Source organism: Labeo rohita, chromosome 7 (genome assembly GCF_022985175.1).
Source record: "Labeo rohita strain BAU-BD-2019 chromosome 7, IGBB_LRoh.1.0, whole genome shotgun sequence".
NCBI lineage: Eukaryota > Metazoa > Chordata > Actinopteri > Cypriniformes > Cyprinidae > Labeo > Labeo rohita.
The window spans coordinates 7,993,923-8,010,723 of NC_066875.1; the positions used below are offsets into that span (position 1 = coordinate 7,993,923).

At 32.6% G+C, this 16,801-nt stretch overlaps 1 protein-coding gene across 25 annotated transcripts in view; it reads right to left on the bottom strand.

Annotated features, from left to right (window-relative positions):
* mical2a (microtubule associated monooxygenase, calponin and LIM domain containing 2a) overlaps window positions 1-16,801 on the bottom strand; it is a 75,624-nt gene that overhangs the window by 31,223 nt on the left and 27,600 nt on the right. For all 25 annotated transcript variants that reach the window (XR_007828064.1, XR_007828069.1, XR_007828070.1 and 22 more), the window contains exons 4-10: window positions 15,604-15,720; window positions 10,709-10,810; window positions 4,722-4,877; window positions 4,192-4,292; window positions 1,562-1,819; window positions 1,323-1,438; window positions 938-1,064 (exon numbers count right to left, since the gene is read on the bottom strand). Coding sequence is in view for 20 of the 25 variants with exons in the window: in XM_051114594.1 (XP_050970551.1) it covers window positions 938-1,064; window positions 1,323-1,438; window positions 1,562-1,819; window positions 4,192-4,292; window positions 4,722-4,877; window positions 10,709-10,810; window positions 15,604-15,720 (977 nt within the window). In the remaining 5 variants the exon portion in view is untranslated. The remainder of the gene's footprint in view (window positions 1-937; window positions 1,065-1,322; window positions 1,439-1,561; window positions 1,820-4,191; window positions 4,293-4,721; window positions 4,878-10,708; window positions 10,811-15,603; window positions 15,721-16,801) is intronic.

Genomic DNA, 16,801 nt, shown 5'->3' on the forward strand with positions numbered 1-16,801 from the left:
CTTTCCAACAATGACCATACGATTTTGAGATCCATCTTCTCACACAGGACAACTGAGGGACTCATATGCAACTATTACAGAAGGTTTAAACGCTCACTGATACTCCAAAAGGAAACACAATGCATTAAGAGCCGGGGGTGTAAACTTTTGAACAGAATGAAGATGTGTAAATTTTTTTTTTAATTTTGCCGAAATATCATATTTTTTCATTTTGTACTGCTCTTCAGAAGCTACAGAAGATACTTATATGTTTTCCAAAGGACAAAATAACTTAAATTTACCCTAATCTTCAAACTCAAAAAGTTTTATGCATATGCAAGTTAATGCATCGTGTTTCCTTCTGAAGAATCAGTGAGTGTTTGAACCTTCTGTAATAGTTGCTGAGTCCCTCAGTTGTCCTCAGTGTGAAAAGATGGATCTCAAAATCATACAGTCATTGTTGGAAAGGGTTCAAATACACAAAAATGCTGAAAAACCAAAGAATTTGTGGGACCTGAAGGATTTTTCTGAAGAACAGCGGGCAGTTTAACTGTTCAGGACAAACAAGGGGCTCATGAACAACTATCACTAAACAAAAAAACCAAAGATGTAGATCATTCAGGTAACAACACAGTATTAAGAATCAAGTGTACATAAACTTTTGAACAGGGTAATTTTTATAAATTTAACTATTATTTTCTCTTGTGGACAATATACGTAAACATCTTTATCTTTTAAGTGAAATATTGTATTCAGGTCAGTACTAAATAAAAAATAACATGCATTTTGTATGATCCCTCTTATTTTGGTAAATTAATTAACATTTTGCAGATTCTGCAAGGTGTATGTAAACTTTTGACCTCAGCTTTGTACGGTTCAGTTACGGTTACTGTTTTAACTGTATTTTGATCAAATAAAAAAGATAAAACATTATGCACAGATAGTAATGTCATCTCACCTGGTGTGGCCTCACACAGTTTGAATTAAGGTTGGGGTAACGTGTTCCTGGATCTATGGTGTACAAATCAAAGTTTTTGGCAATGTTTTCAGGTGTTGTCTGAGGTAGCAATCGGTACAGACTCTCCCTTGAAAAATAACAACAAAACAATACTGTACATAAACAATTAATGTTATTATACATTCCTATTAACACTTTCAATATCTTTGAAATAAAACAAAAAAACAGTATTAATGAAGATTAATTATGAGATCCTTCATTTATTTATTTAATCATTCATCATTTTAATATAAACAAATAATCATTAATTATAGATGAAAATATGTTTCAATATTTATCTGTGTGCATTAACTGTTTGCGCATGTGAAATTTGACCTTCACTGACCTCTCTGCCAGCACCTCAAGTGGATTTCTTCCCTGCGCCCAACTTTTTACCATCCAAGCTGTGTCAAAGGCTGCCAGGAAGCCGCGGGCACAGCCGGTCCCCATAGGCCAGAAGGGCTACAGTAAGACAGACAACCACAAACACGTCATCAGAATCAAACGCAATAATCATAAATATAAATACACACAAGAATGATGATTTTTTAAGTATAACTACACAGTAATGTAATATCTCCTCACCTCTAGAAGACTGTCTCCCACTAGTGCCACCAGTACACTATGACCAAACCTCTCTCGGACAAGAGCAGCATTTTCTGAGGCGTACATGCATGTGAAATCAAACATGGCCACATCAGGCTGATCGCAGTGGTTCATGGCATAGTCCAGCGTGGGCAGCTGGTAGTGGGTGGCGTAGTCGGCTGCCTCTCGTGCATATGCCAGCAAAGCCTCTTGATTCACATTCTCACTGTTCAGCAGTGCCTCAGTGTCGATATAATCCTAAACAATACAAAAAATTGTTACCATATCAAATTTACTGTGAGCTGATTCTTCAACTAAGACTGCAAGCAAGTCAAAAACGAATGTCTGCTGACAGATTATGCACTGTGACAACAACAAATGCCATTCACAATGCCTTTTGCTTCTGAAATACGACATTTTTTACTAAAACACATTCTATGGAAAAACTCAACTTAATGTAGGACTTTTATGTATTGTGCAATGACTGAGTGATTTGGGGCCTGAATAAAAAGCTATTATTCAATACAATAATGGAGACTTTACAGTCAAAAATTCAAAAAACTCAAAAAAAAAAAAGCCTTTTTTTTTTAAGAAGGGTCAGTGACATGATGGTCAATTTCTGCATGGATCTATTTTCAACATAAATCAAAAAGTATGCAAGATTTAAGCCTTATTGAAAGGATATTATTTATTAATTTATCATTATTACTGACAGTTAAGCAGTAAAGCATTTTTTTTTAATTATAAATGTTTTAAAAAAATAAAATAAAGTCATGTAGTGTGACCAACATGCAGAAACATGTAGCAAATGAAAATACATTTATGTGTGTCAGATCAGTGAGTCTTAAAATATCAGATAATTAGACCTTTTTTGACATGACAAGGTTCAGGTTGTAAAATAACTAATTCAAGTTCAGGCTGTAAATGTCTAATTAAATTTGATTAATTTAATTGTATTATGGTAAAATCACCAAAAAAAAAAATAACATGAACTTGTACATTTAAAAAAAAACTTGGTTCATGCATTTTAAGCTACATAGATTAAAAAAATGTCAAATAACAAAATCAATAAATGTCTTTAACTTGGTTTACCATTCAACCTTAAACATAAATGGTAAAAGCTGAAAACAAAATCTTAATATAGCCTAAAATGCAACTTTGTTCCTCAAGTAAATTTATCATGTTGTAATATATATATATATATATATATATATATAACATATAAATATATACATAATATCTAATATTTGATATACCATTCACCTGCCATTCAAAAGTTTGGGATCAGTAAGATTTTTAATGCTTTTAAAGAAGTCTTTTCTGGTCATCAAGGCTGTATTTGTATGATTAAAAATACAGAAAAAAACACAGTAATATTGTTAAATATTATTGCAATTTAAAATAGTGGTTTTCTATTTTAATATACTTTTAAACGTAATTTATTTCTGTAATGCAAAGCTGAATTTTCAGCATCATTACTCCAGTCTTCAGTGTCACATGATCCTTCAAAAATCATTATAATATGCTGATTTATAAACAATTTAGGAACAGTTGTGCTGTTAATTTTTACTTTTTATTTTTGTAACCTGTAATACTTTTTTCAGGATTCTCTGATGGATAAAACGTTAAAAAAACAGCATCTATTTAAAATATAATTTTTTTCCAAAAATATACACTACCGTTTTAAGTTTGGGGTCAGTAAATGTTTTGTTCTAAAAGGAATTAATACATTTTTTCAGCAAATATTTGTCACACTGATAACGATTTACACTGTTACCAAAAGATTTCTATGTTTAATAAATGCTGTTCTTTTTAACTTTTTATTTATCAAAGAATCCTGAAAAAGTAGCACAGTTTCCAAAAAAATATTAAGCAGCACAACTGTTTCCAACATTGACAATAAATCAGCATATCAGAATGATTTCTGAAGGACCATGTGACACTGAAGACTGGAATAATGGCTGATGAAAATTCAGCTTTGCATTACAGAAAAAATATATATATTTTAAAGTATATTAAAACAGAAAACTTATTTTAAATTGCAATAATATTTCACAATATTACTTTTTTTGTATTTTACTCAAATAAATAGAACTTCGATGAACATAAGAGACTTCTGTAAAAAACACTGAAGATCTTACTGATCTCAAACGTTTGAAGGCGAGTGTAAGTGTATGTGTATATGTGTTCAGTTTTATCTGGTGACACTAGTGGTGCAGAAATTCCACACTTCACCTTAACCAGAAAAATCCAAATCTTTGCAAAACAGACACTAAATAAATCTAACTCCAGACAGTGCAAAAAAGGGCTTGAGGAAAGATTTGTCGATTTTCTAAAGCTGGCCACAATCCAAAATAGGATTTCAGTGAACACTGTCAGCCGCACACTCAGTTCTAGCACTCGACTCACTTTGTGAATCAGACCTGCACAGACAGCACCAACAACCCTAATGTGCGTCAGCGATGAGGTCCAAGAACTGAGAGTACCAGAGAGCGTTTGTGACTGTGTGTCTCTACCCCTGATAAATATTTGCTCCTTAGGAGTGTTTATAAGCATGTGGACTCATCTAGCAGGAAGCCGAGATAAAGAGTTCACTCGACACTTGTCATAGAGAAAAGCACCTAACTCACATGAATGATGACGCCCTTGTCCAGCAGGCTTTGCTTCTTAGCTGTCATGACAAAGTAGTGTGTGTTGTCTTTGTAGTAGACGATGTTCTCTAAATCAACCCCTGCGAAAGAGACAAAATCGCGGTATTACTTGAATGTGTATCAGAGACTCTCATTTGTAACATCTTCATGCCTGTAATATGGCAAAAGGCATCTTTTGAGGTCAGAGTGAGTTTAATACAGGATTTTAAAAGAATTTAGTTTCAAAGGCGTACGAGTCACGACAGGTATACAAAGCATACGTAAGTCTTTGTAGGGAGGAAGCACATAATCCCCTTATAAACATTTATCCCCTTATAAGGATAAACATTTACGTGACAAGTCTGAGGTAGAGGATGATAACTGAACAGCAGATAACGCTGACACACTTATGGAAAACAATGAAGAGGTGAAAGTACATAGTTGAGATGGTTGGCAGGCATTTCTTTATTATCCAAAGGGCTGGACTAATGTGGGGTATTTTAGTGGCTAATGCACCGTATATTGCTCACCGGTTTCCTGTTTGAGATCCTGAAAGAATTTCTGGTTGAAGATGAAGGCAACTCCACTTATCTCCTCGACCTTTGCCTCAGCGGTGGTGTTTCTGTTGATAAAGTTTGCTGTTATGGCGATGGCCAGTTTGCCACGGAATTCCTTCCTCCTGAACCCTGAGGGAGAGAGAGAGAGAAGAAGCGGGAAAAACATTTAAAAATAACGTTGTGTTTATTTCTTCTTGTTTATAGAGGTACACTAATGCAGCACAAACATGCCACTCTACCAGTATTACAAGCTTATTATTTTAGGTTCACAGAGGCTCAGTTTAACCAACAGCAAACTCCACACTGAATACTGTCCATCTGAAGATATTTTATGGTTTCAAAGACAATTATTATTGACAACTATTATTGACAAAAACTTTACAATATCGACACTTATTAAACTGAACCTAGTGGATAAACACAGTTAAAAATCGAATTCCCTATGAAGCCTTTTCTACCGCATTAAAGGACAAACCTTTCAGTTTCTATAAGGTATGGGACCCTTTTCTCATTTATCTGGAGGTGAAAGAAACATAATTTTTAACTTTGGGAATCCAGAATTTAGCGTGGAAAGGTTGAAAGGCTACCTTACTGTACTGTTTTTTTTTTTTATGGCTATACTGATTTCTGTTTCTATATTGATATATTTACTCTTGATATATTTACTCTGTTGTTTTTTGTTTGTAATAACTTATGTTTATATTCATATTATTTGTTTATTTTTCTTGTTAAATGTACAGATTACATGGATGTTTTGGTTTTGTAAAAACCCTGTTTATGTCAAAACCTACAATAAAAAAAAAAAAAACTAAACCTAAACAACATTGAACTAAATTGAGCTGAATTATGGCACTATTGTCTTCTATAGAGCTGCCTTAAAGCTGAAATACAGCATTTTACAGCATTGACACTGTTATTTTCCTGTTGAAGCAATCTGTATTGTATTATAAACTATGTAAATAAATGTGACTTAATGTGACCAGGGTTATTATTGTAACTACAGCTAAAACAATAAAAAGCATTTTCATTACCTGACATAAAACATGCATTAACTGAAATAAAATAACATTTAGTTTAAATTGAAGTACTAAAATAACTAAAACTAAATAAACTCAAACTAAGACTACTGAAACCTACATAGACATTGGTGTGTGCGGGGCACAAACAAACACAGGGTTAATTGTAATTAATCATTTAATTCATTTAAAATGAGACAAATATGCTATTATTTTAATTGCTGTTTAGATAGTTTATTAATGCTTGGCAAGCCAGCAGAAGACACTAACCAGTTTTATATTCTAGTCGCGCTGATGGGGAACATTGTAACACTGCGTTACAATCTGCCCCGCTATTATTAAACTATGCTATGACATTAGCCATGTAATTTTCACTATTTACTTTGATAGATTTTAAATAGAAACCACAAGAAACAGGTGGATGAAGACTCACAATCAAAGTTTAATGTTGAGAAATGATTATTTCAAGAAATGTAAAGCTTTTGGCTCGTGTTCTATGAGAGCTGTGTTTGGAGGGAGGGGAGTGTTTTTCTGAATGTCTGAATGTGTTTCATGTATTTGCGCACATAGTTTTGAACTATACTGTATAGCTGTGTTTTGCGATCACGGCCGTCCCACGCATGGTTGCGATGTGTTCATTGTGAAACTCAAATATTAGATTATTTTTAATTTTTAAAAAAACGTCATTATGTTATTAGAAAATGTTACTCATTTTATTTTATTGATAAAACATTTTAGTTTGTCATGTATATTTTTTTCATTCGATCAGATAACATTTTAAGCTGTCATATGGTCATGTTACAATGTGCCCCTCACATGTTACAATGTACCCCACATACGGGGCATGTTGTCACTTTTCACTTCCTTTCTTTTGAGGTAAATAACAAAAAACGTATACACTGTAATTATAAAACAAAGCGACATATTTGTTCTAGAATAGAGCAGAAAACTAAAAGTGTGAAATTAACATGGATAAAAAATTATACTCTGAACCCCACATGGATTTACACAAACTGAGAAATTCAAAAAGTGGGGGGGGGCTTCAAATTCAGCTTTGAAATCACAGGAATAAAATACATTTTTAAATATATTTAAAATAGTTATTTTAAATAGTAAAAATATTTTATTCGCGGTACTTTGGACCAAATAAATGCAGGCTTGGTGAGCAGAAGAGGCTTCTTTAAAAAACATTACAAAATCTTCTGTACGTTCACAATAATAATAATAAAAATAAAATGACAAAAATACAAAAAATTACTAAAACTAAAATAAAAAATGAAAACAATATATAAAAAGGTCTCATTCAAAATATGAACAGAGTTTATCAGCAAGACAAAAATAACACTAATTTTGACTTGATAACTGGTGTTTAATAAACGGTTATAAGCCTAGCAAAGGGACTTACAAATACAATATTTCTAAAAACATTTTCTCTATATTTTTTTGTCTCTTTCCACACATTAGCAGCATTTCGCAGTTGGTCATTGACAACTGAGATTTTTAAAAATGCTTTTCAAAACACTATTTTCTGTAATGCACGTGGACAGGTAAAATATAGATGCTGGAGTTTGGTAACATAACTAACACAATTTGCAAACGATGACAATTTTCATTTTTGGGTGAACTCTCATTTTAATCACTGAATATGAATATACTGAGTCTGTGAAGTATATCTCACAGGCTGCAAATGCCTATCATATTCATCTGTGGTTTATAAAGCACTTTTGCATTTTCAAATGGAGAGATTTTATAAGATACTGTTGATCTGCACAACAAATGAAAGCCCAAGAGATCAACAAAATGTTCTGGTTCTGACTGTTTGTCCTTTTTTGTGTGTCAGACACTCTGATTGATTTTTTTTATTGCATCATGCCTGATTAAGGTGTGTTAGAGGCCTACGAAAAGAAGGAACATAAAGTGCCGTTATGTATTAGAACTAAACACTACTGCCAAATAAGTTCATCCCAGCCTGGCACATTTTACAAAAATGGCACAAGATGTTCATTTTTAAAGGCCGTTGAGTGGGCTGACTTGGGTCATGGAGAATTGGCTCTGCTTTCTCATTCTACAAAATAATGTATGAGGCTATACAGAGCTTCTCTTAACGCACAGACACAGATCTGATCAAGAGCCAGAACTGTTCCATTACTGCCATGCTGTTAACTCACTAAGACATCAGTTCTCCTCTTCGTCATCTGCGTTACTCGGTCCAAATTCAGCTGCTTTCGTCTGACCGCTCCTCTGCCTCAGATTGGGATAAATTTAACTTTCCCTAGACGTCCTGAACTAGCTCACTTAATGTCCAAAACAAGCTGGGTTTCTTTTTTTCCCTGAAGTTACTCATAATTGGGCAATGAGCTAACATCTCATAGTTTGGAAGGCCCCACAAATGGCCTTTTTTGGAAAAAGCATCTGATTAGGGATAAGCACAAAGATGACGAACCTAGAAAACAGAATCCAACGGACACACATCATCAGCTCAGAAGTGTTCAGAAACCCTGAGAGCTCCTCAAGAGCACATGTTGATTCGCTGATCTCATATGTAAGCCGTGGGCGGGTGATGACATCATGCAGTATCGCTTTACACAGCAGAACTTGATTTTATGGCTTAATAACCTTCTCGGATGAAACAATCCATTCTAGGGACTTCAGCCAAGAGCACTGGCCAAATGTTAAGAGTTGCTGAGGTTGTTTTAATGATAGAAAACGCATAACAATGAAAGGTTTTGGATTATATCTGGAGAAGTTTTATTAGTGCTGTTTAAAGGAATAGTTCACGCAAAAATGTAAGCTTGCTAAAAATTTACTCACCCTCAGGCCATCCAAGATTTTGTTTGGAATTTAAAAGTTTGGATGACTTTACCAATGGCTCTTCTTCAGTGAATGGGTGCCGTCAGAATAATATTCCAAACAGCTGATAAAAATATCACTATAGACCACAAGTAATCCATTTTCTTTCCTTTACAAGACATTAATAATCATTGTTGGGGTTAATGCATTACAAGTAATGCGAGGCACGCAATCAGATTACTTTTTTCAAGTAACTAGTAAAGTAAAGCATTACTTTTTCATTTACAAGAAAATATCTGAGTTACTTTTTCAGTTACTTTTTTCCCATTTATTGATTGAAAGCTCTCCTGTCCCAATGCAAAGAGAAATCTGGAGTACTTTAGTTCCTGAATAAATGTGAACATGCATTACTTCATCGAACTCATAAATAAAAAAGATTCAGTATTCCTCAAAATGAATAGAAACTTTGAAATGCATCTCAGAATATGATGCAATCCTGCAATAATTAAATATATTACATAACACAAATATCCTTTATGTATTTAATCCCATTTTATTAACCAGTGTCTTTGCTGCTTATCTCTGATGATCAAATTCAACCATAATAATAAGCAAAAATGACTCAAGAAATAATATTTGTTCTTTTCTTAATTGCTGAAAAGTGTTGAAAACTTTCTTTTTCTGTATTCTACTGTCCAGACGTGAATTTACTTTTCCTTCAGCCTGAGGCTTTTGGTGTTTAAGGGCTTTTATATTTGGCAAAAAGAGGACTTTTTATAAAAAATAAATAAATAAATAAATAAAAATTAAAAAAATAAAAAGTAATGCATTACTTTTAAAAGAACACTTTCCCCAACACTGTTAAAGGGGTCATCGGATGCAAAGTTCACTTTTACATGTTATTTGAACATTAATGTGTGTTGGCAGGGTTTGTACAAATCTACCCTATAATAATAAAAAATCCATGCAGTGGTTTTTAATTAATCTGTAAAAATAATATCCCCTTTTTCAAATCGAGACATTCTCAGGCCGCTGCCACTATAGTTGATTGACATACCTCAAACGCCCTAAATCAGCTGTAACAGTCCAATCGCCATTGTTTCAATGCCAGAGCAGGGATGTAAGTTAGATAAGTTAGAATATCTCCGATTGAGCGATTGAGGTGTTGTATGGCTGGATGTAATAATGAACATAGTGGTCGTCATTTACTCCCAACATCTGAGCCATCTGACATCTGATTACGTTTGTTTGTGAAGGGAATGTGCCTCCCGATCTACATAAATGCGTCTATGTTCGCGCAAATCATTTGTGATCCAGCTTCACCTACAGCAGAAGTGAGTATAAGGGTGTTTTTATGAGCCTCTGCAATCATCTTTCCTAATAACGTGCTAGTTAGCAAGTTTACCTGGCTAAACACGCTAAATGCGGCTAAAGCAAACAATCGGGCCCAGCTCGTCACTCCGCAGAAAGAAGAAATGGGCGGAGCAAGCAGAGCTCATTTGCATTTAAAGGAACAATCCCTCAGAATGGGATGATTTTTGCAGTGGAAAATGGGCATCCGATGACCCCTTTAATAATGGACTGGAGTGTTGTGGATTACTTTTGGATTACTGTGATGTTTGTATCAGCTGTTTGAACTCTCATTCTGACGGCACCCACTCACTGCAGAGGATCCATTGGTGAGCAAGTGATGTAAAGCTGAATTTTTCCAAATCTGTTTTGATGAAGAAACAATATGCTATATGCTATTTTGCTCATATTTTGCTCAAATTTTGCTCATCTTCTAACGTTGGCACATAACCTATCCTGCACCGTTTGTGTTCTAGACGTGAACGATACTTCAGATTTTGTGACCTGTTGACTGGTGTGCTATTACATGTATTCGAAAGACCATATGACATGGTATTTTCATGCTATCATATTTTAGGTAGGTATAATTTTAGTTACTGCCAGAACAGTTTGTAATCATAGAGCAAAGATTATTATAGCCTCTTAGTTACTGTGCAAACAGAGCGCAGCATGTGTGTTTATTTTAGTCTGCATAATATATGTAATTCAGCACGGCATACAAATTGTACATTATTTTTCTCATGAGAACTTTTTTAACAGCAATTGAGAAGCAATTGCATCATCTACAGTTATCTGAGCTCATACCTTCTAAAGAGTTCCGTCTCCCGTCAGCTCCCACCACCACGTCAAAGTCAAAGTCAGCCACAGGATGATCCGCAGGCCGGATCTCTGCCCTCCAGCCCGGCCCTGCAGAAACAAATGCATTCATTCAGTCTGAAAAATGACAAATCGCAGCTGTGATCTCTTTAATATTTCCTAGAAATCAGCGAGATTTTCAGATGCTTTTCAGATGCTTTTACTCAGATTGACTTTAGTAATCCACATGTGTTAACGCTTAAGTTTCAGAAGAGATCTCAAGGTTGTCTCAACCTGTGCTCATATTGGGCAAGATGTCAAAAAGCATCCAAAGTCTAAATCTTTAATATGAACTCACACATTTCACATCAAGTATTATCTGAGCTACTTTTCACATTTGTTGAATAGATCTACACTACCTACTAGCTGGTACCGCTTTAATTTCACAGCTCTAGACTCCTACTGCAGGCCAGGCACTGACTCATTTGTTAGGAGAAATAAAAAAAGATATGATTTTCAGATGATTCGACTAAGAAAACAACTTTAGTAAACTATGTGTTTTCTTTTGAGTATAATACGAGATTTTAATAATCTCTTAAACTCCAAAAACACAATTATTTGAGCTGTGATCCACATTCATTTTATACACTACCAGTCAAAGGTTTTTGATTTTTAATGTTTTTTAATGAAATCTCTTCTGCTCACCAAGCCTGCATTTATTTAAACCAAAGTAAAATTTTTAAATATTTTTACTATTTAAAATAACTGTTTTCTATTTGAATATATTTTAAAAGGCAATTTATTCCTGTCATGTCAACGCTGAATTTTTATCATCATTACTCCAGTCAGATGATCCTTCAGAAACCTTCATTCCAATACTCTGATTTGCTGCTCAAAAAACATTTATTATTATTATTATTATTATTATTATTATTATTATTATTATTATGTTGAAAACAGCTGAGTATAATTTTTTCAGGTTTCTTTGATAACTAGAAAGTTCAAAAGAACAGCATTTATCTGAAACAGAAATCTTTCATCGCTTTTTGTAGAGCGAGAGAGAGCTATATATAGAGAGAGCTCAGATAAATGCTGAAATAAAACAGTTATTTTAAATAGTAAAAAATATTCAAAATTTTACTGTTTTTGCTGTATTTTGGATCAAATAAATGCAGGCTTGATGAGCAGAAGAGACTTCTTTAAAAAGCATTAAAAATCTTACCATTCAAAAACTGGTAGTGTATAATTTAACTGCATGTCAACAATTGACTAATTTGTTAGGAGGAATAAAAAAAAAAACAGACTTCATGCTTTCAGATGTTTCTACTGAGGAAACAACTCAACTAATATCCTGCTTGTTTTTCTTGTTGAGTTTCAGAAGATATCTCAACAGTGTTTCAAACTGTGCTTAGATTTGGCAAGAAGTCAAATTCTGTATGAGTATGAGTTTTAAATATCAACTTAAACATTACTCATCAAACTCTCAATGGACTTAATTATTTGAGCTGCTACCACTACATTTCACAGCTCTGTACTCTTACTGCAGGCCAGGCATTGACTCATTTGTTAGGAGAAATGAAAAATAGACATGCTTTTCAGATGATTCGACTAAGAAAACAACCTTAGTAATCTATGTGTTTTCTCTTGAGTTTTCTCTATGAGTTTAAGAAGAGATCTTAACAATGTCTTAAACTCCAAAAACACATTTATCTGAGCTGTTATCCACATTCATTTTATATACTACCAGTCAAAAAGAATTTTTTTTTTTTTTTTTAAAGAAGTCTTTTCTGCTCACCAAGCCCGCATTTATATGTGCAGCAAAAAGTGTTAAACTTTGAAATATTTTAACAATTTAAAATAGCTGTTTTCTATTTAAATATATTTTAAAATGTAATTTATTCCTGTGATTTCAAAACTGAATTTTAGCATTATCATTGTCACATGATCCTTCAGAAATCATTCTAACATTATGATTTGCTGCACAAAAACATTTATATTATGTTGAAAACAGCTGAGTAGAATTTTTTCAGGTTTCTGTGATGAAATAGAAATCTTTTGTATCATTATAAATGACTTTTTGATATTTCTATTCATCAAAGAATCCTGAACAAAATGTACTTAACTGTTTTAAATAATAAAACATTTAAATAATAATAAAACATTGTTTCTTGAACAGCAAATCAGGATATTAGAATGATTTCTTAAGGATCATGTGACACTGAAGACTGGAGTAATGATGCTGAAAATTTAGCTTTGATCACAGGAAAAAATTACATTTTAAAAATATATTCAAATAGAAAACAGTTATTTTAAATTGTAAAAATATTTCACAATTTTACTATTTTTGCTGTACTTTGGATCAAATAAATGCAGGCTTGGTAAGCAAGAAGAGACTTCTTTAAAAAGCATTAAAAATCTTAGTGTGCAAAAACTTTTGACTGGTAGTGTAGCTCTATATTCTCACTCAATGGCAACAGTTGATTTTGTTGTTTCTATTTTAATTTGTCCTAAGGAATTTCAGAAGAAGCATCTAAGAGTTGACACAAAACTGGGAACGCATTAATTCTCCCAAGGAATATTTTTTCCTCCGGGGAGGACAGGAGCTGGGTGGAGCGATAGGACAATAAATACAAATATGAAAATATTTCAAGACACTTCACCCAGGTTCACTTCTGACAAACTGTTCATGCTGCAAGTGAACCGCAGGTTGTTTTAAATGAAAATAATCTGCAAAACGAAAACATATTTTTCGAACAGCTACATATTTCAACAAGATTAGGTAATGTTCCTTATGTATGCATTATGCAATCTTGCCAAGCGCACTATGCATTCCAGAAACACACAGTCACAGCATGTCTTAACTATTATTAATAAAAGCCAACCATCAATGTCAAACATTAAGAGTACAACTTAAAAGCAAAATAAACCACACACACAAGTTGAGAACTTGAGATCCAACTGAACTATATCCAGGATCATGAGTATCAATTCAAGGCCATAGTACAGGGTCACAGCAAGAACACATTCTTAATTTAGAAAGCTCTTTTGCTTTTATCAGCCTGCTGTCATTGCTGTTGAAGGGAGAAAGATAGATTGCTAATGGTGTAGAAGTCTAGGGGAGAAGCTTACGCAATGTTGTTCTACCATAGAAGACCAAAGTGGCTACATATGGTAATATGCTCCTTGGACCTATGAGTTGTGTTTCTAATTATCAAGATCAACTAATCAGTTTCCGCATTTCTCTGATCTCTAAAAATCTTGTAAAATGAGATAGCAGAGCGGAACGGTGTGTAACAGGTGAACGCTTTGCATGCAATGCAGTCATAAAATGACACTTGGATACAGGAGGCGAGAGTGAACTGGATCTGAACACTTTTCCACTGGCATTAAAATTGCATTAACAGCTCTGCAGGTGTTGTTTGGTTGTCATGGAAACAGCTATTATAGTGGGGCAGGAAGCACTCCGTCCGTTCATTTTCCTGGTAATGACAGACCAGCCCAGAAAACCTTAAACAGCTCCAAAGAAAATGTAATACAGAGACAGCAAAATCAAAAGAACCCAGATTCATCAAGATGAGTACAACTGAACATTTCAGTACTTAAGCATATGTGGTGTCTAATAAAACTATGGGATATAAAGTTAACTAAATCAAAGTAGTGGGATATATGAGCATTCTGGGTATAAACATGGTAAGAAAGGAAAATGGACAGAGCATTTATAATACCAGTGAAAAGGACGCACTTGACTAAATGTAGGCCTGGATAAGTTGTATAATCATATAATGAAAGAACAGCAGTCAAAAATGTCTAGCACATGTGTGAACTCTCCCAAAACTCTTCCATAATGGATAAAATAAAATAAAATTTTAAAATAAAATAAAATTAAATAAAGCAAAATAAAATCTTAACATAAAATCTTAAAATAAAAAAAAATAAAATAAAATAAAATCTTAAAATAAAATAAAATGCAATAGAATAAAGTTAAATCTTAAAATAGAATTAAATGAAATAAAGCAAAATAAAATCTTAACATAAAATCTTAAAAATAAAAAATAAATCATTAATAAAATCTTAAAGTAAAATAAAATGAAATAAAGCAAAATAAAATCTTAACATAAAATCTTAAAATAAAATATAACAAAACAAAATGAAATAAAGCAAAATAAAAAAAACAAAATAAATAACATAAAATCTTAAAGTGAAATCTTACAATAGAAAAAATAAAATCTTAACATAAAATCCTAAAATAAAATAAAATTTAAATAAATAAAGCAAAATAAAATCTTAACATAAAATCTTAAAATTACAATAGAATAAAAACATAAAATCTTAAAACAAGCAAACAAAAAAAAATAAATAAAACAAAACAAAATATTTGTATATTATTTTTCATTATTTTTTTATGTTTTCCAGAGAATATAATAATACACATATTTATAATATTTTTAATTGTATAGATACATAACTTTTACAAAGGGGGACCCTCACAAAAGGATTAAAGTTTAAAAAACCCTGATCCAAACAAAGGGTAGCTTTTTTGAAGAAGTAAATGTATAAAATAGCACTTTGTTTGGCTACATAATCCCATATTACCATCTGTGTTGTTTTTATAGTTTTGTGTTATCTTCTAGTTTTTCAGTAGCCAAAAACTACAGAGCATGACACTAGCAACACCAGGGTCATTGGTTCAGTTCCCAGGTAAGCAAGAACTGATATAAATGTAAAACATGTACTTTGAATGCAATGTAAGTTTCTTTTAAATAAAAAAGTGTCTGCCAAATGTAAATGTAAATGTTTACTATTCTAGAAGGAGCAATAATAAACACTGGATAGGTGTATCCAAACTTTCGACTGACTGCAAGTCGTGAGAACGTCTAGTCTGGATCTGGGGTGCTCAGTCTCACCCTCATTCTCCTGGTCCTCTGGAGGCTCCACCAGCTTGACGAACTCCACATTAACGTGAAACTCCACACCCAGAAGCAGAGCGATCTTCAGGACCATGAGCTGGAGCTGCCGAATGCCTGCCAAACCCAGCCAGAGCAAGAACCATTAGCCTCACAGTCACGCTAACGCTGCCTCACTTATAAAAACACCAAGCAGTACAACTAACAGATGTGAGAACAGAAATATCGTCACTGGAGTGGCAGGATAGTATTTTCACTTAGTGCTTCATCATTTGGATAGTTCATCCACAAATGGAAATTCTATCAACGTCTCTTTTCCATACAGTGAAAATGGATAGGGACTGGGACTGTCAACCTCCTAAAAGGACATTAAAACAACATAAAAGTAGTTCATATGACTAGTGTGATATATTCCAAATCCTGAAAAGTCATACGATAGCTTTATTTGAGGAACAAACTGAAATGTAAGTCCTGACAGCTACTGGTCACCATCTACTTTTACTGTATGGAAAAAAGAAGCCTTTTCTTTTGTATTCCCAATGAAAAAAAAAAAAAAAACAATTATATATATATATATATATATATATATATATATATATATATAAAATAAAATATATAATATAAACAATTTATATATATATATATATATATATATTTTTTTTTTTTAAGTGATAACATAATAAAAAACATGATTTTTGATAAATGTAAAAAACAGTTATCTGTTTTTGCAAATAAACTTTATAATCATATATATATATATATATATATATATTTTTTTTTTTTTATATATATATTTAATTTAAATACCAGTATAACTGCATCTTGTACTTGAAATTTGGTTAATATGCTGTTAATTCAGTAATTCAGCTGTTAAATTCATTTAATGGGAAGACAACATTAGGCCAACTTAATTCAACTGAGGTTGACAGTGTTATTTTAGTATTATTTATATATTTTTATAGTTTTTATTAATATGTTGATTTAGCTTTTATTTGATATATTTTTTAGTTTGCATTTTGTTTAACTTCTAGAAATTATTTCTAAGAATGTGATGCGCTGTCATTTATTTATTTATTTATGGTTTAATTTATTTTTATCTCAGTTTAAGTTATTTATTTTTCATTCCGCTTAATAATTTTAGGTTTATATATTTATTTAAATATATTTAAATTAGCTGCCAATTGCTAAATTATTTTTA